The following is a 23,107-nucleotide window of genomic DNA, read 5'->3' on the forward strand; positions in this document are numbered from 1 at the left end:
ACATTTGTTTCAGATGTTTAGCAAAAATTTTGTGGGATGTATTGCTCAGGTGTACTTTTGTCATTTTACTTTTTTATTTTATAAGACTCAACAGGTGCCTTACCTTTCTTCTCATACCTGGGCTCGCTTTTATAGCTCATAAAGACTACACACTGCTCAGAATGGGTTACACAGTGCCCTAGCCATGACTTAGGAGGGTATAATCTCTTGACTCATCTAATTTCTTGAACTTTTCACACAATTAGTTTACAACTTGAGCTTCTTTTTTTACAAGCATGTGCTGTATTAGTATTAGTTTTATGGTAATTTTTAATGAAATAGCCACGTTGATAGTCTTTCAATTTCTAGAAGTAGTAAATTTGAACTAGTTAATGTTTACCTGGGAAAATTAATTGGGACAACTGGGATTTAGAAGGGTAAGACACTGAGAAGCAATTCTTGGGGAAAACCTGTGGCAAGATGGAAAGCCCTGGATTGGGGATTCAGGATATAAGGGTTTTAGTCATTACTGCCGCTTAGTACCTTCTACCTTAGGGCAAGTCACTTAACTTGTCTGAACTTCAGCTGTTATAGATAGTGAATGTTTTAATCTTTGTACTTGATTATAAAAGTAATAGTTGTTTGCTTCAGAAAAATTGGAAGATACAGAAAGCACACAGTTACCTGTCGTGCGCCCAGCAGCAAACTCTGTTAACAGTTTGCTTTCTTTTTTCTAGTTTTTTTCTTACACATTCTAATGTGATTGAGATTATATTGCGCATAACGATTTTTATTTGGCTTTAACTACACATTGTAGCTTAAGTACCTTCACACATTATTACATACTGAATAAAAAATTCAGAGGTTGCACATTTCCTTGACTCACTTAATATAGTTGTCCTGTTGTTGGACTTTTAGAGTTTTTCCCAAGTTTTGCTGTTATATATAGTGCTAAGATTAATGCTTTTGGGCATCAATTTTTGTTCTCATCTGGACTATTTATCTAGGATAGAGTCCAAGAAGTTGAGTAACAAAGAGGAGGAAAACTTCTAAAGCTCCTGATAGAGATGTTTTTATTAGATTATTTGATCCTAGTCAAAAATGGCCTGTCAGTTGCTATGTAAAAAAGTTAGAGCCTGGGAGTCTTGAAGGACTACCCTGAATTACAATTATCCTTTTTTAGTTTTAATTTAAAGTAGCGAAGTATTAAAATAGGGGTATATTTGCAAGTCCAAATCCAGCTGATTGCACATAAACATCTTTAGAATTATCTTGCACAAACCATACCATACCATTCTGCAAAAGATACCATCTGTTGAAGTAGGAAATCTTAAGACTATACTAGATGCCTTATCAATGCTTATATATTGTTTTGAAAATCAGAAACAAAATTAAACTTTCTATTTCGTAAGAAAAGATATGATCTTTAAAAAAATAACTGATTTTATATGTAGATAAAAATCTTATCAATGATCCACCTAAGGCAGAACTGTGAAGGCAAACTCCAATCCCAAATGGAGGCTTTTCTCTTTGGCATAATATGAAATACTCAAAGATTATGAGATGTACTTTTTTTAAATTCACATTTTGACATCTCTTATATTGAGATGCCCCTTACACTTGATGTTGTTTTACTTGTAATTGCCTGCAAATGTACACACTTGGTTATTTCTCCTAGTGACATGAGTGGCTAAGTGCAGCCTTTTAATGTTCAGCCAACAAATCAATTCACAACCACTTGAAGGATTATCAGTCTTGTTTTTTGTCTGAAAATATTTCTTTGACAGCTAGTAACATGCAGCAAGTGCTGCCATCAAAACTTGCTGACTGGGTATCAATAATTTGGAAGAAAATATTGGAGATAAAAGTGGAGCACTTCTGAGAAATATTTGTCACCTGCTCGTGGCACAGAATAATATTGGATGTGAAAACATGGCTAGCGGTGTCTCTTATGTCAAAAAATTACCCACAAGAGTTGAAATTTTAGGGTTATATTAAATTTGTGCAACTTGTGTTTTCTTTTTTGTGTTTATATGAGAGTTATATAAAAAATTCTGTCAAAGATCTGTTTCCATAAATATAAAGTAAAAACTTCAGGACATTAGAAAACCTGAATTCATAGCTTAATTGCCAGCATTGTTTTGTTTGTGACAGTAGTATATTAAACTGGCACAGCTCACAGTGGATGCCGTCATAGATTCAATGAAATGGTACCATATTGATTGCATTTTTGTAAGCTGCTAACTTTAAACAGTCATTATACAGTGTTGAACTCAATCTTATTAGCTTTACATAAGGAAGCTGTTTCAACCCTGTTTGAGGCTAAGAACATCTTTTTAATTTAAGTCCACTACACATTTTTGCATAAATGTGTTATTCCTTGAATTAGAATGCTAATTTTTGAAGAAAAAAAAATGTAAGTGGCACACTTTTCTTAAGAATGGCACTAGCGAAACAAGATTTCATGATGCTTTCTTTTTTACATCTTAAAATAGCACTTGGGGAATGGCAGTAGGGCACTAGAGCTAAAAAATAAAAAGATTCTGCCAGATCTAAATCTCTGGGGCATTGGGAAGTAGAGGATTGAGATAACTTGGACTTCATATACTGGCATAATGATTTTGCGCTGCTTTTTAAAACAACCATAGTGACTTAGCTTTCTCTTCTGAAAATAGGAAGCTAAGGAATAAGCTGATTTTTAGAAACCAGCTTCTAAGGCTGAGGTGTAAATTAACTATTTGTAGAATAAAAGTACAAGGTCATCTTTTAGATTTTAAGCTGTAGTTATCTCAATAATTGTTGGAATTTAATTCTTATCCTGCCTTTGGGATATAAAAAGGTGAACATACTTTGCCTTTATGCTGAGTTTCCTTATCTCTGATCCTTTTTATTGACAGTCTTAACATTTACTGACTGACAAGTTTTTACTCTTAAAGTGAAGGTAATTTTTACACGCTTATGCTCATTGTGGGGAAAAAAAAAAGCCTAACAACATAGAAATGTATAAAGAAGAAGAAAAATGATTCCAAATTCTGCACTCAGAAAAAACCTAGTTAGCATTTTACAGGCCATGTTGGGGAGGGGAAAGGGTACTATGATGTTATTTTGGATTATAATGGGGAGGGGGTTGGCACTACTAGAAGAGACTATGGAGAAAGAGAAATAACCAGGGACTTCCCTGGTGGCGCAGCGGTTAAGAATCCGCCTACCAATGCAGGGGACACAGGTTCAATCCCTGGTCCGGGAAGATCCCACATGCTGCGGAGCAACTAAGCCCGTGCACCACAACTGCTGGGCCCACGTGCCGCAACTACTGAAGGCCGCGTGCCTAGAGCCTGTGCTCCGCAACAAGAGAAGCCACTGCAATGAGAACCCCATGCACCGCAACGAAGAGTAGCCCCTGCTTGCTGCAACTAGAGAAAGCCGCTGGGCGGCAATGAAGACCTAACACAGCCAAAAAAAAAAGAGAGAGAGAGAGAGGGAAATAATCATACTAAGTTATCCTGAAAAAAGATATTTAAAATATTTATACATAGAATACTGTTAATATAGCCTTGACTGATTCTGTAGATTTGTTCTTAATTACAGACTTTTTAATTCATAAAAATATACCTTTGTTGTTCCTTCTAAGGTTTATATAACATGGTTGGAAAATCTGTTTTAATGAAGTGAAATTGAGAATAAAGAACCCTAGCATCTTGGCATTACTATCAAAAGAGAGAAAATAGATCAAAACTCAGAATTGTTAGAGTTCTGATATCCTGTGATTTTTGCACCTTTTAGGAAAAAAAGATTTCCACTTGATTTATATAGTGGTTAACATAAACTTACTGCTTTTATTTTATACAGACAAGGTCTTTACTGGGTGTATTTGAAGAAGATGCTACAGCTATTTCCAACTATATGAACCAGTTGTATCAAGCTATGCATCGGATTTATGATGCACAGGTAAAGAACTAAAGGCTGACTCAGTGCATTTATAAAATAAATCTTTAAGCCCATGAGGACAGAGATAGTGTCTGTCTTATTTACTGGTGCCTAGCCCTGTCCAGGGTGCTTAGTAATAAACATTTGTTGAATGGATGAATGAACATTAAGTATTTTGTATTACAGAGCTTACATTTCAATTACTAGTGTATAGTTTGTAGCACTACAAAAGTGATGAAGATTGAAGCATCTGCTCCTTTTCCCCAAACATAGTAAGGACTTTCTTAGTGAAACTCATTGATAGTGATCTTTGCGTAAGATTTGACTTAAAACCCTGTATTGTCACCAGTATTTTCCCTAATCGTGCTTTTAATCTTATGGGATACTTCCCCTTTTTGAGCAGAGGATTTGTAAGTAGCTAGCCTCTATCTAGTCAGAAGGTAATAGATATAGCTCTAGTAGATATAGCTATATCTATAGAGTAGATATAGCTCTGGGGTACTAGGAGATGAATTTTAAAAGGATGTGACTAGATTATTTTGGTTGAACAGGCATAAGATTTGAGGCTCTGTTTATGTAACTTAATTATAAGCCTTAACAGCAACCTGGGTTCTATGATAAACTCTCTTTGGGGTTAATTAAGTGTACAAATTTCTTTTTTGCCCCTTCTCAATTTCTCTTCTTTCTGGACTCAAATTTTCATTATGTACTTTACAGTTACTGTGATAGTTACTTATTTATTTTTCTTAGTGATAGGTTGCTCAAGAATTTGATTTCTGACCACACAGATTAATATGTAAAAGAAACATTACATGTGTCATTATATTCATCACTGAAAAAAACCCTTTAAATTAAAAAAAGTATTTCCTTCATATGGCTACATTGCTATATGGTATGACTAGGTCGTATGGTTGTATGTTATTAAATGCTTCTCATGGTCTAGTATCAGCATCTAGAGAGAGGGATAATCAGTTATCAATGTAGACTCTCTGAAGATTCTGGCTAACATTTTGTACAGTTTACTTCTAGCTTTAAAGCTTTAACTATTCGTTTTTATTGGCTAAAAAGAAAAAGCACACACCTGGGACACTGCTGAATTCCTTGATGGTGTCTATTTCGTGGTTTGAGTTTTCCTTTAAAGTGCTTAGTGGTAGTTCCCTTTCCAATGGCTTAATGAGGGGTTTTGAGAACATGTTGTACAATATTTATGTTAAGTGATAAATAAAAGTGGCATAGGAATCTTCAATTAAAACTTTTTTCTTAATCTGTACTACTGTGTTAATTTGAATGCTCATCTTCTCCCGTAGAATGAATTAAGTGCAGCAACACACCTGACTTCAAAACTTTTAAAAGAATATGAAAAACAGGTACTATATATGAAAGTTTTAAAAGTATAATTTAAAATATGCAGTGATACAGTATCTGTATAGATAAATAGAATTTCTTATCAATAATTCTAAGCCTTTTGGGATTCACAGAAGGTAATTTTGATATGCCGTTGAAATTCCGTCATGCACTTATATCTAATTTTAATGATTTAATGTTAGACACAGAGGTTATCTAATTTACCTCTCTCTTTTCAAATGAAGAAACTGAGGCTTGCTCAAGGTTACACAGCTGGCTAGTAGAGAAATTGGAGCTAATTTTAAATCCTTGAACTAGTATGGTGTGCATTCCTGTACACCATGTTGATTGGTCACTTAGCAAACATTTTAATTAATGTGTACTACTTATATGAATTACATTATTTTATTAAAATGATGTTTTTAGAGCTTATTCAAAATTTTAGAAGTTTTCTGAAGTTATTTAAAAATTAAAAATTATAATGTCACTCACAAAAGACATACAGCATTGGACCTTTACCTCATCTCTGTTTCTCACTTTTCAGCGTTTTCCACTGGGGGGTGATGATGAAGTTATGAGTTCTACTTTGCAACAGTTTTCAAAAGTTATAGATGAGGTAAATGCTTATTTTATTTTGCTTGGATAAGTGATCTTATAATTAAGTTACTGAAGTTGTTTAGCTTTTATTGGGAAGTTTTATTATTAGGATTTTATGAGTAAATCTCAATGATAAAAGATTACTATTTAAAGAAGGGCCTTATTTCCAAATCTTGGTGGCTGTCTTGTAAAAACAACACTATCTTTGTCTTATTAAAGCAAATTGTTTTCAAGGAATAAGCATATAGATGTGCTGTCTCTACTTTCATGTACTATTCAGCCTTTAATTGTGTAGTTTCACATAGGCAGGGAGAGAAGAGTTAAGCTGTTAGCCATAGCTGGGCTCTTTATGGTTTCTCTGTTTTTTACATTGAGCAGTATTTTACCATTCATTTCATTAATCCTTGCTTCCCAAACAACCAATACCAACCCTTAATTTCTCTACCAGTCAGCAGAACAAATCATTAAGACCTAGAAGCCAAGAGGAAGCAAGGTGGTGAGAAATGTTCAGAGAATCCATCCATAACTATTTTGTACTACTGCAGTGAAAGCTCTTCTTTTCAGATGAGCCATTAGGTAGTTCTGTCTTTTCTAGTCTCTTAACTGGAAAAGTAGTTTTTTGAAATATTTTAATAACTCATCATAGCAAAATATTGTCACAGGATATCAATTTAAAGAAATATTTATAGGAAATGGAATTTTTTTGTGTGGTAAAATATACATAAAATTTACCATTAATGACATTTCGCACATTCACAATGTTGTGCAACCACCACTGATGTTCCAGAACATTTTCATCACCATCCCAAAGGAAACCTACTAGGTGCCTATTAAGTAGTCACTGCCTCCCTCCCCTCAGCTCCTGGCAACCACAAATCTGCTTTCTGTCTGTATGGATTTGCCTGTTTTGGATATTTCATACAAATGGACTCATACAATTTGTGGATTTTTGCGTCTGTCTTCTTTCACTTGGCATAATGTTGTCAGGGTTCATTCATGTTGTAGAAAGTATCAGAATTTCATTTTTTGTTTTTATTTTGTTTTGCTGAATAAAATTCCATTGTATGTATACCACATTTTATTTGTCCATTCATTAGTTGACAGACATTTGATTTGGGTTGTTTTCCATCTTTTGGCTAATGTGAACAGTGCTGCTGTGAGCATTCATGTACAAGTTTTTTGTTTTTGTTTTTTCAAACGCCAGTTTTCAGTTTTTTGGGGTATATACCCAGGAGGGGGAATTGCTGGATCATAGAATAATTTTACGTTTAGCTTTTTGAGAAACTGCCAAACTGTTTTCCACAGCTCTTGCACAATTTTACATTTCTGCCAGTAATGTAGGAGTGTTCCAATTTCTCCACATCCTTATCAACACTTGTTATTTTCATTAATTTTTTTTACTATAGCCATCTAAGTGGGTATGAAGTAGAATCTCATTGTAGTTTTTTTTTCTTTTTTTTTTTTTTTTTGTGGTACTCGGGCCTCTCACTGCTGTGGCCTCTCCCATTGCGGAGCACAGTCTCCGGACACGCAGGCTCAGCAGTCATGGCTCACAGGCCTAGCCGCTCCGCGGCATGTGGGATCTTCCCAGACCGGGGCACGAACCCGTGTCCGCTGCATCAGCAGGCAGACTCTCAACCACTGTACCACCAGGGAAGTCCCCTCATTGTAGTTTTGATATGCATTTTCCTGAAGGCTAATGATGTTGAGCATTTTTTCCTATGCTTATTGACCATTATATATTTGAAAAAGTATCTATTCAGACCTTTGCCCATTTAAAAAAAAATATGTTTATTTTTTCATGTTTATTTTGCTTTACTTTTTTTGGCCGCGCCTCACGGCTTGTGGGATCCCAGTTCCCCGACCAGGGATTGAACCCCGGCCCTCGGCAGTGAGAGCAAGGAGTCCTAATCACTGGACCACCAGGGAATTCCCTGCCCAATTTTTAATTGGGTTGTCTTTTAGTACTGAGTTTAAGAGTTCTTTATTCTAAAGGATACAAGTCCCTTATCAGTTATGTGATTGGTAAATATTTTCTCCCATTCTGTGGGTTGTCTTTTTATTTTCTTGATAGTATCCTTTGATGCACAAAAGTTTTCAATTCTCATGAAGTCCAGTTTATATTTTCTTTGTTTGCTTGTGCTTTTGGTGTCATATCTTAGAAACCACTGCTAAATTCAAGGTTATCACATGTTTTCTTCTGAGAGTTTTAAATGGAATTTTTTTGACTGTCACCTAATGATGTGATAACATCACATAATTTTAGGGTTCCCTTATGTAAATGTATCCGTACCTTTTTTAACTTTTTGGCCGCACCACTTGGCATGCAGGATCTTAGTTCCCCAGCCAGGGATCGAACCTGTGTCCCCTGCCATGGAAGCACAGAGTCTTAACCGCTGGACTGCCAGGGAATCCCTATACCAACACCTTTTTACTAGGTTTTGTTCAGTTTCCATAATGCTGGTTGATTGTCTCTTTGTAGTTATTTGGCCTTTTTGGTCTTTCTTTTACCAGCTTAGCTCTTGTCATGCGGTACTTTCAACGCAGCTTGCTGATGCCATGATGTTCCCCATTACCCAGTTTAAAGAAAGAGATCTGAAAGGTATTGAAGTCAAGCTTATGTTTACTTTCATTAGCTGTCGGAAGATCACTGCTTGTAAAATGTGTAATACTCTATACCTTAACCATTTCTGACTGTAGCAAGTGTCACTTTTACTTTAATTAGTTGCTAAACATTTACAGGAGCTCCTGCTAGATGTTAAGCTAGATACTGAGGAGTACTTATATGAATAAGATGTCACATCCCTTGAGAAAGCCCAGAGAAGGAGATGGGTAAACAGATAATTCTGGTACTCTTATAATTAGGGATGAGCAAGGTGCTGTGGGGGCTCAGAGGAGGGTGTCAGAAAGGCTCCCTCATGGATGTGCCACGAGCACTGAGCAAGGAAGAAGAATTTGCCAGGAGAAGAGAGTCACTGTTCTACTGGAGGGACCAGAAAGCACAGAGTTATGGGTAGAAATGCATGTGTTGTTTTGAGAAATTGAGTGTGGCTGCAGTGTTGGATGTGTTGGGGGGATGGCGGGAGACAACTCTAGAAATAGATTAGTTGGGATTAGATCATGCTAAAGATGTTGGACTTGAGTTTATAAGCAAAGAGAAGACAATGGAGGTCTTTAAGAAGTATACCTTTGTTTTTGGAGGATGGATTTGATGCTAGGAAGTTGTGACACTCCAGTGAGGTGTGACCAGGGCCTGAACTGGGACAGTGGCACAGGAGATGAGGCATGTTGGTGGGCTGGAGTGGTGGGAGGTAGGGGCTGGTCCATCTAACAACCCATGTTTCAGTAGCTTGTGGTGGCTTTCTTTTTTTCCCATTTAGGATTATTATGTGATAAAATGAGAGCGTTTATAGACTTGGCTCTGCTTTCTTATAATTTACAATCTCAGACAATCATACAGACTTATTTACAAAGTATGTATAGATAGAGTAAAAACATTGTACTAATGTATCAGTGGATGATAAAGTATTTAAATTATACATGGAATAAAGACCAATGTATTTTAGAGATAGAATTAATATTTGTCTTGGTACTCTTCAAGAATAATCTTTTCCAAGGTCAAGAAACAAGACCTCTTTTCTCCATCTAAGGGGACTGAATATCATAATCTTGTCAATAAAATGTTCTTTTTATCATTCAGCGTTTGAACTTATTAGAGTCAGTATCAAAAAATCAGTAGGTTGCATTCTGGTACTAAATCAGAACATTTGTATATCTTAGAATTTGCAGTGTTGTTTTTTTTTTTAAATTTACTTATATTATGTATTTATTTTTGACTGCGTTGGGTCTTGGTTGCTGTGTGCAGGCTTTCTCTAGTTGTGGTGAGCAGGGGCTACTCTTCGTTGCGGTGCACAGGCTTCTCTTCTCTTGTTGCAGAGCATGGGCTCTAGGCATGCGGGCTTCAGTAGTTGTGGTGCATGGGCTCAGTAGCTGTGGCTCGCGGGCTCTAGAGTGCAGGCTCAGTAGTTGTGGCCCACGGACTTAGTTGCTCTGCGGCATGTGGGATCTTCCCAGACCAGGGCTCGAACCCGTGTCCCCTGCATTGGCAGGCGGATTCTTAACCACTGCGCCCCCAGGGAAGCCCTGCAATGGTTTTAAAATTTTGTTTTTGGGTCATATTACAATTTGTGGCAGGTACAATTTCTGGTGGTGTAACTTGTTAATGATAGTAAATGTTAGGCTAGTTGAAACACAATAACTTTTTCACTTTAAACGTTGAACTTTTGAAATATTTGGAGTTTTAATAGTAGCTTAAATGGCAGTTACTGTTTTCTAAACAAAATTTAAGATAGTTCATAAATATGCTAAACTGAAATTATTCTTGAACTTTTCCAGAAATATTGACATTAAAGGAAGTGTTTCAGATTGCTAGTAATGGTAAGCTCTGAATACTTTGTACATTTATTTCTTGTATTGATGCATTTCTTTATCAATACAAATCTGTGGCCAGATTTTATGTAATAATTGAAAAGAATGAACCTAATTAAAAGTTTAAGTGAATATTATTTAAATCCTTGTTATTTAAGCTGCACTATTTATGCTAGAAGAAATATTTTAAAGGAAGTTAAATCTTGTGGTTTGTTATCTTCATAATACCTAAGAAGGCGGTATATTTTCCCTTCCTTATTTTCCTGTCTATTCCATATTTTCTTTAATGAGCATTTGCTATTTCTGTACTAAAAAATACTTCAAGAAACTTTTAGTGGACTACTGTTTCCTTGGAATTAAATGTTTTTACCAATTTAATAAACAGAAACATACTTTAGGGGGAAATTTGGCTGTGGGGAACATTTGGGTGGAGTGATCACATAGTAGGGAATTCTTATTTTGCTTTAGTACATTTGTTGAAAGATGCACATGTGAAAACCATTAAAGCACTTAAAGGTTTTGCAAAGTACTGTTGTATTTTTGTTAATAGTCATTTCTGTTTTCCAGATCATGATGCTGCAATTAACAGATATAGCAGATTGTCAAAAAAAAGAGAAAACGACAAGGTGTGATACATATTACTCCTTCAGTATCACAATTAACAACTGTTTCATTAGGTGGTCTCCTTTTTCCAGTTTAAAAATGGTAGCCAGCAGTTGCTTTGTATGCTTTGCTGTATTGCCCTTAGTTTATTCTTTCCTTCTAGTTATTTCAAAGCCTTTCTGTTAATTGTTAATTATCAGACAATTAATAATTGTCTTTTTAAACAAAATATTTTTCTGTTGATAGAGTTTTATAAGTAAACATAACTATTCCAAAAATGTAATTGATGCCCAGGTGTAACATTGCCTCCTTTTGCTTTGTATTTTGATAACACTGCATTTGTTTTATATATGTATTCAAAAGTGTGTTCTGATATACAGTGGTTAAAAAGTTGAATTGTTACATACATAATTGAATGAAATTCTGTTTTGAAGACCTCCTCATTTACAGGGAATATATATATATATATATTTTATGATTCTTCAAGGAGTGCAATTCAGAAATATTATACTACATTTGAGGAGAAATGCATTTGAGTAAAGAGCAAAGAACAGAGTATTAACAAGTTCATCTAGATGCTCCTTAAGATCATTTCTCTCTCAGTGCCTAGTCCAAGGCTTGATCAGAGTAGGCCTCCTCTAGATGCTTGTGAGCGAGGTGGTCTCTGTGCCCAGGAATTGGCGTCTGCAGCCTTGGCTGCGGCTGCTGGTAGGGACACAGTGACCACTCTGGGAATCCACAGTTGGGTATGATTACTATGCAACAGCCACTGTGACCCAAAAAGGGAACGTTTCTCTCACAAATTCAGTACAAAGATCTGCTTTCACTGATTACTTGATGGTGCAAATATTTATAAAATACATACATTTTTAGATCTACATTACTTTGTTACTTTGCCATAGAGAAGCAGTTAAGGCTCTAAGTATGAACTTTGTTTTTACATTGCTTCTGGCTGTTCCAGGTATTTTTAAATACATTCTTCCACTAATTCAATTGATTTGAAAAATTTATTGAGCACCTACTACGTGTTGGGTACTATGGGGGAACAATGTGAGTAGGCTCCACCTCTGCCCTCAAGGAGTGGATAATCCACATCTATCAAAGGCTTCCTGTATGAAGGCATGTGACTAGAGCAGCTGCCAGAATACAAGGATGAAGAGAACACATGAATTAACACTGAGTTAAGTGCAGTAAAGAAGTCTTAACAAAATGCTGGGAGAGCAGAGAGAGGACAGTATATCTTTGATTGGTAAGTTGGGAAAGGTTACACTTTAAGTACCTTAAGCAGAAAAAACAGGAAAAGAGAAGAGACAATGTATGTTACGTAACAGGTGCTCAATAAATATTTGTTGTCTGAATACAAGAACTCAAGGGACATAGTTTAAGTGTGGGTGAAGGAAAACAAGTACAAGAAAAGAGGAGCAGTAGGGAGAGAACCAGAGAACTAGGAGGCAAGTGGTATGCTGTGAACTGAAAAAGGTCAAAGATTAATGACTAAGCTAATACCAGACTGTTGTCTGCTTTTCCTCCATGTGGTAGACCTTATCTGCCATGCTTAGTTTAGTTACTATAGCTACTATAGTTACTATAGTTCATAGCTATGTGTAGAATGCTGCTTTTAATGTGCATTTTAAAAAATAAAGTGGTTGGTAGTAAAACAGGAAAACTATCTTAGCCAATATTCTGCAGGATTTCTATCTCAGAAAATAAGACAGCTATGTACAATTGCTGGTGATGCACCTTTTTCCTTGGGTAGTCTCTTCCCCTCAGCCACTACTAAAGATAATTCAAAATTAAATAAATAATAGTATTTTTAATCTTTCACTCAAAGGTGAAGTATGAAGTAACAGAAGATGTCTACACTTCCAGAAAAAAACAACACCAGACCATGATGCATTATTTTTGTGCATTAAATACTCTTCAATACAAAAAGAAAATAGCATTGTTAGAACCTCTACTTGGGTACATGCAAGCTCAGGTGAATATTGTACTATGTTCTGGATTATAACTGTCTTAAGAACTTTATATTAAGTTTGATTTTTATGTTAAATGTAAGGATATTACAAACTAAGGTCAAATACTCATTTGTGTCTGTGATTTTAAAGCATTTTTTAAAATGTCAGAGTGCTGTTTTAAGGAAGTTAGGGAGAAGGGTTTTCCTAGCAAATGAAGATTTCAAATATTTTAGGGTAGATGAAACCACTTACCTTGTATTTAGACCTTGCCTATCACAGCTGGGGACAGGGAACAGAAAGATAAATGAATTCCAAAGCTACTCCTATTGCTCAAGCTTCCACTCACTCTTGCTTCATAATAGATCTGAAAGAGAATGGACATGTTTGAGCTTGTCTCATGTTCCTGGCATACTTCCCGAGTTAAAATTAATGGATGAACTCCAAAGTATTCCAAGAGTTGTACATCAGGAAGGAGGCTAGAAAATTAAATTTGGGTAACGTAAGATGAAATAGCAGTCCCCTAAAAGCAAGAGTTTAAAGAAATTTGAATATTCCTTTGAATATGAGTACTTATTATTCCTCAGATATAAAACTTATCTTTGTAGTAAACATGAAATAGTTTATCCATATGACTTACTTGAAATATTTTAAAATATATTTTCCAATTTTAAAAACTTGCTTACTATATGCATGTGTTAATATATAAGATGATGCACAGTGAAATTTAAGTGTAGTTTCTTCAGTGGCTCTATGCCCAGTAGAAATCATTGTAAACTACAACCTATTTTTACACAGATGGAAATAATCCTTTGTTTTTTACTTAACTATGTATCTTGGTGATTGTTTATATGATTCACTCTAAGTATTTTGTGTGTATGTGTTTCTGTTGTTCAACCTCCCATTCCCACACCCTCTTGCCCCAGATAAGTTTCTTTAAGATGGGCTCTGAAAATCTCAATGACCAACTGGAAGAATTCTTAACTAATATTGGAACAAGTGTACAGAAGTAAGTATTTTCTTCCTTAAAATTGAAAATGAAGTTATGAGAATGATAAGTTAACAGCTAAATACCATAATCTAAAAATATTTACCACTTAATTTCTGAGGGGCTATTTTCCCTGCCGTGAGAGTGTTTCTCGAGTGGCTCGTGGATGCTTCTTGGTTTTCTCACCATCTTTTCCACAGAATTTGAACTCTGAATTTCATAACAGTGTCAAATCTGATGGTATTTTATTGATTGTAACTAGGTTTTATGTCTGAATACAACAGACACATAATAATTATCCATAAGTGAATTATCTTCACAGTTATCTGAATTGTAGGGGATGGATGGGAGAGTACTAAATGAATCTTGCTTTGCAAACCATGAGAGATTAAAGAGACAGAGAAAGTAGTTCTAATCAGGTTCGAAGTCTGAGCAGTGATGTGGTTAATCTGCCATATGGAGGGAGATGAAAATGATTGTTTTAAACGCACAGGGCAGAGCAGTTTGAAAATTCCTCCAGAGTATGAGTCATTCAGTGTGGCTTCATTAGTTTTGGAATTTGGTATTGTTACCAAATATCTAAGTTTCAAATAAAATGTAAAGCTGCTTTATAACACGCCACTTTAACCACCCATGCCACTGCTGTTCTCTTTAGGAAAATATATACAGAACAAATATACAGATAAATAAGATTGGTAAGGAGTTCTTTGTCTGTTGTAGTTGGTAGTAAATAATCTGTTCCCTCTGTTAGTGTTCGCAGGGAAATGGACAGTGATGTAGAGACCATGCAGCAGACAATAGAGGATTTGGAAGTAGCCAGTGACCCCTTGTATGTGCCTGACCCAGATCCCACAAAATTTCCTGTTAATCGAAACTTAACCCGAAAGGCTGGATACCTTAATGCTAGGAAGTAAGAAAACTATTGTTATTTTCATATATTGTGTATCAATTAAGGTAATAGCAAGTGAATATAATAAATGATATCTCCAAACTGTTCTGATTTTACTAAATGTTGAAACTTTTTACTAATACACTATTAGTATTTTATGCCAACTTTTTGACAGATGAGGTACATGAATAATTTTCAAAAGTAAAATTCTATTTAGATATTTATCAAATGATTTAGAATTATTTTAAAAAGTGAAACCAATTTGAGTTTAAATAAATCTAGAATAACATGTGAATGCTATTAAATATCATTATCATACTTTAAAATATATGTAATTACACCATCAAGTCAAATTTTAGTTTTTACCTGAAGATAGGATAAAGCAAGTTAACTCTAGCAGTAAAATAAATTGTTTTGAATTTATTCCCTTGAAATACAGTTGGACTGTATTTTATGGAGCATCATAACAGCTGTAATTTGATCATTTCCAGCCTTGTTTTGGAAATATATACATGCAGAATCACACAAGTGGGTCAGTTTATGTGAATTTATTTTAGAGACTGAAAACCTGATGTTTATATTTTCTACGCACCTTGGTGCCTTTTTGCAAGGTGGTTCTTTGTGATGTGCTTTACCTTTATCTTGTGTCTGGCTGATGGTGGGATTTTAGGTGTGTTGTTATTAAAGAGTGAATGTACTTTCTTCATTTAGTAAAACAGGCTTGGTGTCATCTACCTGGGACAGACAGTTTTACTTCACACAGGGTGGAAACCTAATGAGTCAGGCCCGTGGGGACGTAGCAGGAGGCCTGGCCATGGACATAGACAACTGTTCAGTAATGGCTGTGGACTGTGAAGACAGGCGATACTGTTTTCAGATCACTTCTTTTGATGGCAAAAAGTTAGTATTTTTCCCTACTATTAAAAAAAACCTGTCATATTTTAAACTACTGAAATGTAGGATAATTCCTTTTCACTTGGACATTGTACACATATGTTAGAATTATTATGTATTAAGATAATTTTCTTTTTAATCTTGTAGAAATTAGTTGAATTTTCCTTTTTGACTTAGATAAATGATGTCTTAATATTTTGAGGTTGTCAAAGCAAGTTTATGTGGTAAACACCTGGGATTTCATGTTAAGAGACTGGTCACTGAAAATCCAGCATGGTATGGGGAAGGTAGCACAAGCTAGTGGAAAGAGCTCCAACCTTGGGGTCAGAAAGTTCAAATTCTGGATCCACTACCTACTTTGCAGTGTTAGACAAGTTACCTGACCTCTCTGAGCTTCATTTTTCTACATGTAAAATGGAGGTGGGGGGGGTCCTTCATTTCTATTTTGTGAATTGTTATGTAGAATAGAAATCTAACATATGTAATGTGCCTAGCATGTAGTAGGTGCTAATAATAATATTTTTAAGTGTTAATCACATATTTCTGATCAAATTAATTATTTAGGCCATTAATGTTTACGTGCCATTTTTTAAACTTCTATTACCTTTGCATTAAACAAGAATCCCATAGAGCAGCTTTTAAAACAAATTTTTGAGAAGCACAGAACAATACAAAAAGATGTATGAAAAAAAGCTATAATCTCATTAACCAGAAGCAATAATTAACTTTTTGGTCACTGCCTTACAGTTTTTATTTTTTATTCTAAGTACATTTTTAAAATAGCTGAGGAAATACTGAATGTTTATTTCATATTCCTTCTATAAACAAACAATGAATGTCAATTACTGTGTGTCATTTATCACACTGGATGTTGGGAGTCCCTTTGTTCATTTGTCAAAATTACCAAACTGTTAACGTTACTGGATGTATTTACATTTTTGTATTTCCAGTTTTTTGCTATAATGCTTAACATGATTTCCCATTTCACATTCCTGGTGTGATTCAAAATTAGTGAAAAAAAATTTTTTCTAACGCTTAAAATATTAACATCTATAGAAAAGCTACATATCCCTATGTTAGCGATTAATATGTTGAAAAGTTTTACTTAACCATATTCAAGGAAAAATAAATAATGAAGTAAAATTAGTATTTTCTATTAGGACCACTGATTTATGTTTGAAATATATATGGTAAGTGTCAGAAAGTTGAAATGCATTGTCTTAGTGTCAATGTACCTTTGTTATAGGCTGCCTTCTGAAAACCAGCACATTTCTTTTTTGGTACATCTTGGCATAGATAGACAAAGTCAAGAGTTGTTAAAATCTGAGTCCTGATACCTCTGATAGTCTCCTTTCCTTAAGATACTGGTTGGTTATGTGTTTTCTCTTTGTTTCATACTGATGTGTATCTTTAAAGATAAAAATTTCTCACTCATGTTAAAAGTACTTTAGAAAAAAGTTGACTGTCAAACTTTTTCTCCTTTTTTTTCAGGTCTTCAATTTTGCAAGCAGAGAGTAAAAAAGACCATGAAGAGGTAAAATTTTATCTACTTAATTTCTTCAGCATCATCTTAAGATATTTTTCTGATGACAAAACATATTGATGTGTTCATTATAGAAATTTGGAAAATCCTAGTTAATTACAAATCTTTTTTTCAAAAAAGTCTATTGTCCTCAAGCAACATTCTTAAGTTTCACATGGAATTTTACAACTGGACCTATAAGGAGAGACCTTAGAGATCATTTCTTGCTGTCTTTTTAAAGGCTCAAATTCAGAAATGACCTTGTGACTGCTGCTTTCTGGCAGGCTGTTAGTATCATGAGGCGAGTTTAATCTACTCCCTTCTCTTACCAACTCTCTGAGACAGTATTTGCTGCATTAAGAACATAGTGGCAGATGTAGCATGGCAGGAAGCAACTAAAGCTTAAAACCTTGGGGAAATGAAAGACAGAAAAACAAAAATTTGGGAGTGTTTGTTCTTCCTCGTGAGTCTTTTGTTTTTGGCTCCATTTTTACTTGTCGTTCACCAAATATGGAAGGTAAGTTGTTATTATATAATTGTGCTGGTAAAAGACAAGTTTAGAAATTATGTAGAGATCAACTTTTATTTACTTCTTATGGAAAAGAGTAGGTATTAAAACGTGCTTCTGGTCTCTGAGGAATACAGACATATGGCTGTTCTTTGCAGGGTTTACCAAACAGAATATTGGGTTAGCTTTGTAAGGCTCCTCAGGCACTGGAATACTTGAGAGTGAAGCAGAGGATGTGGGGCAGAGAGTGTTTTCTGTGTTATTTATAAACCTGAAAGGGAAGTACGTAAAATACGTTCACAAGGAATACATTTAGCTCTTAACTTTTTTTACATTGGTATTAATCATGGTATCTGAGTCCAGACTGTCTTATTTGGTGGGGATTAGAGGGGGGTGTGATATAAAAAGATAAATATAGACTATTAAATTACAGTTTAACATGATAGCTATATTTTTTATTTCCTTGTATGAAATAAATCTGGGATTTAAAAATAACAAATCTGTTCAGTGTTCTGTTATACCTTCATATGTTGTACATATATATGCTTTTGTATATAGGAAGGTATTTATCTCATAAGAAAGATTATATGTTATTTCTTCTAGTGAAACTTCTATGTCAGTTAAATATTAAACATTCTCTTTTAGAAGGGAAGCATTGTAGAAAAAAATATTAATCGTATTTTTCTATTTTCCCTCTTGCAGTGGATCTGTACAATAAATAACATATCTAAACAGATATATTTAAGTGAAAACCCAGAGGTAATATTTTTATTTTATGTATCCAGATATGGCAAAATTGAATAATTCTGTGGCTTATATGGCTTTTATTGTATTTTCTCAAGTTCTGTAATCTTTTAATTTGCCCTTGAATGGGCAGCTTTCGTATATCATGAATAGAATGAGTATCTGGTCTTCCTAGAACAGTAAATTATTTCAGAACGTACTGAAATCAGTCAACCAACAAATGTAAGTAGACATCAACCTTGTGTTTAGCACCATGTTGAGCACCATGGAGAAAGGGGATATAGAAGAAAAATAGGCCATGGCCTCTGCCCTCCAGGAGCTTATGTATGTGGGAAGAAAAAACTAAAACTTTAAGTAACATTTCATATAAATTGAAAGTGTATGGTGATGACTGAAAGCTTAAGATTTCGTAATATTAAGATCAGTATGGATTCTAGTTTTAGAGAAAACTCTGTGGAGATGGCAGAAACCTGAGCTAGGTAGGATTTGTCCAGATTTTGAGGAATTTTGTGAAATTAGTTGTATAATTAGAATTGAAAGGTCTTGTTGGAGAATAATAGAAAACTGAAATGTGCATACAAATCACCTGGGGACCTTGTTAAAATGCATATTACGTTTCAGTAGGTCTGGGGTGAGGCAGCCTGAACTCTCAAGTTTTGCCAGTTATGCTTTGAGTAGTGGGTATCAAATCACATGAACTCAGCAGTGTAGACAGAGTTGTAGATGCAGTCCAAACATGCAGGCAGAACCCGGGGTGCAGAGAACTCTGGAAGGACCAGTGAGTCCTAACTGCAGTGTAGTTGGGAAAAGACTTGGTTTAAGAGAGGAGCCATCTGACCTCTGCCAGTCTTGGTAGGCCCAGCTAGGCTGTGAACCCGGCAGCCTCCCAGGGCTGTTTGGGGCTGATGGGAGGCTGGGGGTAGGGGTTACGGTTTCAGTTGAGGCAGATGGGGGCTAATTTCTCTAGGAAGCCCTACCCTTCTAAGTCTTAAACTGTTGTTGGTGTAGCGGTTAATTAGACAGGACTGTTGGGGGACATGTAGGAGGCCATTATAGTTTAGGCACAAATTGAGGGTCTGAACATGGTGGTAACCTGAAGGAAGAGAGAAGAATGAATCATAGAAACAGGTAAAAAGAAATTGGCTGGACTAGTTAGTAACTGACGGATGTAAAGGATGAAGAAACCGACCAACATAAAGGATGAAGGAGATAAAGATGACCTCCAGGTTTTAAGCCCAAATGAAGGGAAGAACAATTTGGAAAAGAAGAGTTCTGTTTTTACCATAATGGTTTTGAGGTGCCATCCAAGACACATATGATTTGGATGCCTAGGAAAAAAGTTTTGAACTAAAGAAGCAAAATCTCATGACCTGAAAAATATTAGTTATTTCTGTTAGTTTTATAATGATCTAATGAGTTTAATCTAAGAATATCAGTGCTAACTGTAGAGAAGTCTTCTGCTTTTAGTAACTTGATCTCCTGCCAAACTTGCTTTTTCTTTCTGTTATGTCACTTGGGAACAACAAAAAATTAAAATGCAAATTAGATGACTTGTTAATACCTAAGGAATACAAAGGGAATATAGTGTTTGGATTTGAATAAGTCAGGCTTATTGTACTCTCCTGCCAATTATCAGAGGTCAGAGTTTTAATATTTTCCAGATTATCCAGAATTATTTTATTCATATTAATGAGAAGAAATTTTGATCAATTTGTGGCATTGTCTTTATACTTTTGCTAAGACACAGAAGTGCAAAAATGTTTTGTGATTAATTTTTCTAATGTACATGCTATTTTATTTAGCTTGTGTTTTAAATAATGTTTTAAATTATTTAATAAGTTTTAAAATATTTCTTATGGAAAGCTTTTTTCAAATTTGGCCGAAAATATCCATGATAACTTTATTAATAAATACACAGATATTTCTGAGCATAAATACATTCTGGAAAATCATGAAAACTTCAGGATCATGGTTATAAAATACTTTAATATTTTGTGACTGTTTCCTACTCCTTTTAAATTTCTTTATTTAGCAAATTTGAGTGCCCATATGCTAGGCACTGTACTAGGCGCTAGCAATACAAACCTTAATCTAAAAAAAATTTGATAGTTAAAATTTAAAGAAAAAATATTTCCTATTATGTATATTAGTAGAAAAAAATCAGATTTTCCCCCTAGATTTACAGGAAGTAAGAGGAAACTTAAGTTATAATGTTGTGAAGTTAATTATGTGTCTTAATACTAAGACAAGAGAATGTGGAACAACTTTAGTAACTTCAATTTACATTTTAAGTGTAACTCAGGGACATTCTGACAGTTCAGAGAGTTATATTTAAACTTTTGGTTTTCTTGCTTTACTAATTCATCCTTTTTTTAAAAAACAATAGGAAATTGCTGCACGGGTAAATCAGTCAGCTTTGGAAGCTGTCACTCCTTCCCCGTCTTTCCAGCAGAGGCACGAGAGCCTGCGGCCAGCAGGGTGAGTTACCAGTCTCTGGGCTCTTTAAAGAACTATATGGGCTATTGAAAGTGTTAGCAAACACTTTGATTTTAGCAGTGCTAGTTACATTAGTACGAAATAGTTCTAGAAAATGTATTTCAAATCGGTAAATTTACCAGCAAGAGTGCTAAATAAATGATGATTCCAAATTTCCTTTGTGTTTATCTCTAGGTTAAAGTGATTTACGTTTCTGAATTTAGTAATTGGAAAGAAAAAGTCTTTTGATAAAGTCTTTTGACAAAGTAGCTGTGATTTGGGATTGTGTTATTTAAAATTTGTTCTCATCGACTTATAAAATTTTATTTTCTTTTCTCATAGTTTAAGTGTTTAATTTCCAAAAGAGAAAACTAAATGCAATGCCTTCTTGTTTTCTTCTGTGCTTAGACAATCTTGGCCACTGACAGCTCGAACCAGCAGTTCAGGATCCATAGGATCTGAGTCCACAAATTTGGCTGCCCTCTCTCTAGATTCTCTCGTTGCTCCAGACACCCCAATACAGTTTGACATCATTTCTCCTGTGTGTGAAGATCAGCCTGGCCAGGCAAAAGCCTCTGGCCAGGGAGGCAGGTGGGTAATAGGAAGGTCTGTAGGGCTGTAAGGCTTATGAGCCAATTTCTACAGTTGAGAGCCATCTCTCATATACCTTGTGCATCAGCTATGTTTTACTTTCTTTGTTTAATTACCTAACAGAATTTTGATAGTTGAAGAAGAATCATGCAGGCTTTTCTCTGTTTTTTGCCTCAGTTAAATGAGTTAAGATAATTTAGTTTTAAAAATACTCAATTCTGAATTGTTTATCAGATCTACTTCTAAGGTATCTACTCTTAAAATTACAGAAGAAAGTTGACAGTCCTATTTTTACATCATGACAATATTTTTAAAATTCTTGAGAGTAATACATGTGCTACAGGTTTATTAGAAAACGTTATCTAGGGGACTTCCCTGGTGGTCCAGTGGGTAGGACTCTGTGCTTCCAATGCAGGGGGCCTGGCTTCGATCCCTGTTTGGGGAACTAGATCCCGCATGCATGCCACAACTAAGAAGTCCACATGATGCAACTAAGAAACCCGCATGCCGCAACTAAAAAAAAAAAAAGTTATCTTGTGTCAGAATAAGAAATCTCCAGGAAGGAACTCAAACATTGTCATGCTATGAATTATTAATGAATTATCTTTTATTTATATAATGAGAAATCCTTGTCAAAGCAGTTAAAATTTTTCTTTGGCTATAGATGAAGGAAACGTGGCTTAAGACAAATCATTTATTAAGTACGTGGGGCACCTAATAAATTGACAATGTAGTAATTTGGATATACATGGCCATGACCAAGAAAAGATAATTTACTCTTGATCACAGAAATATACTTAGCATTTGATATGATAGGTCAGACATGTATTAGGGAGATCAATTTCATGTTATCTTAAAGCCAGTGTTATTTTAGAACCACTTAGCTCTCTGTTTGTCTATAAAACCTACTTTGGATTGTACTTTTCTTCCTTCGTTGCGGGTGTGTCATGAGCCATGCACACTAAGGAGGGAGGTAGCTTCCATCTCTAGTTAGCTTTTCTTCTTGCATTCTGTTACGTATGTCTTGAGAAATACAGGTTTAAAACTAGAAAATGTTCAAATTATCATAGTTAACTTGCGACATGTACTTAGAGGACCTAAAAAAAGGTTTTTTACAATCCAAGGAAATTCCTGGCATTTTTCTCATGTACCTAAAGTTGAAGCTAAATTAGCCATTCCTCTGTCCTACTTTATTTAAATTCAAGAACTTTTGCAACATGTTTTATTATAATGTTGATTTTTGTGTGTTTATGGCTAAACATGCAATCTGTCCACATCTTCTAAAATACAGCAACTTTGAGTTCAGCCTATTAACTTAGTGTGAGGGCAGAGGCCTTCATCACAAGTTAGTTGGTCATCAGTAGTGTTCCTTAACAGGAAGGGGTATTTTGGAGCTTTTTTAAAATGTGTGTACAAGGTTTTGTGACTTTTAGTTTTTAACTCTGGGTTCAATGATTGAGATTCCTTCCATGTGGCTCATGGTTACTGACCTCTGGTTCATAATTTTTTAAAATACTTTTCAGGCGTACAAATCCATTTGGAGAATCTGGAGGAGGTACAAAATCTGAAACTGAAGGTAAAACAAGTGTAGTATTCTTATATTTTAGAAATTCTCAGAGCAGTAAACTGTGTGAAGAATTTGATGTTTACATTTGTTTTGCTGTAT

The 23,107-nt window shown here is 35.0% G+C and overlaps 1 protein-coding gene across 6 annotated transcripts in view; it reads left to right on the forward strand.

Annotated features, from left to right (window-relative positions):
- APPL1 (adaptor protein, phosphotyrosine interacting with PH domain and leucine zipper 1) overlaps positions 1–23,107 on the forward strand; it is a 32,281-nt gene that overhangs the window by 1,435 nt on the left and 7,739 nt on the right. For 4 of the 6 annotated variants that reach the window (XR_016394478.1, XM_089918138.1, XM_022572807.3 and 1 more), the window contains exons 2-16: positions 3,829–3,927; positions 5,214–5,273; positions 5,795–5,866; positions 8,362–8,449; positions 10,243–10,284; positions 10,843–10,901; positions 12,710–12,856; positions 13,757–13,839; positions 14,570–14,728; positions 15,419–15,607; positions 17,093–17,135; positions 18,334–18,390; positions 20,762–20,853; positions 21,259–21,441; positions 22,965–23,017. Coding sequence is in view for 5 of the 6 variants with exons in the window: in XM_089918138.1 (XP_089774264.1) it covers positions 3,829–3,927; positions 5,214–5,273; positions 5,795–5,866; positions 8,362–8,449; positions 10,243–10,284; positions 10,843–10,901; positions 12,710–12,856; positions 13,757–13,839; positions 14,570–14,728; positions 15,419–15,607; positions 17,093–17,135; positions 18,334–18,390; positions 20,762–20,853; positions 21,259–21,441; positions 22,965–23,017 (1,426 nt within the window). In the remaining variant the exon portion in view is untranslated. The remainder of the gene's footprint in view (positions 1–3,828; positions 3,928–5,213; positions 5,274–5,794; positions 5,867–8,361; positions 8,450–10,242; positions 10,285–10,842; positions 10,902–12,709; positions 12,857–13,756; positions 13,840–14,569; positions 14,729–15,418; positions 15,608–17,092; positions 17,136–18,333; positions 18,391–20,761; positions 20,854–21,258; positions 21,442–22,964; positions 23,018–23,107) is intronic. The other 2 variants (XM_089918137.1, XM_089918136.1) reach the window with 2 other exon arrangements.

Source organism: Delphinapterus leucas, chromosome 10, assembly GCF_059928025.1.
Source record: "Delphinapterus leucas isolate spDelLeu-1000000601 "Yukka" chromosome 10, BTC_Dleu_Yukka2, whole genome shotgun sequence".
NCBI classification, from domain to species: Eukaryota; Metazoa; Chordata; class Mammalia; order Artiodactyla; family Monodontidae; genus Delphinapterus; species Delphinapterus leucas.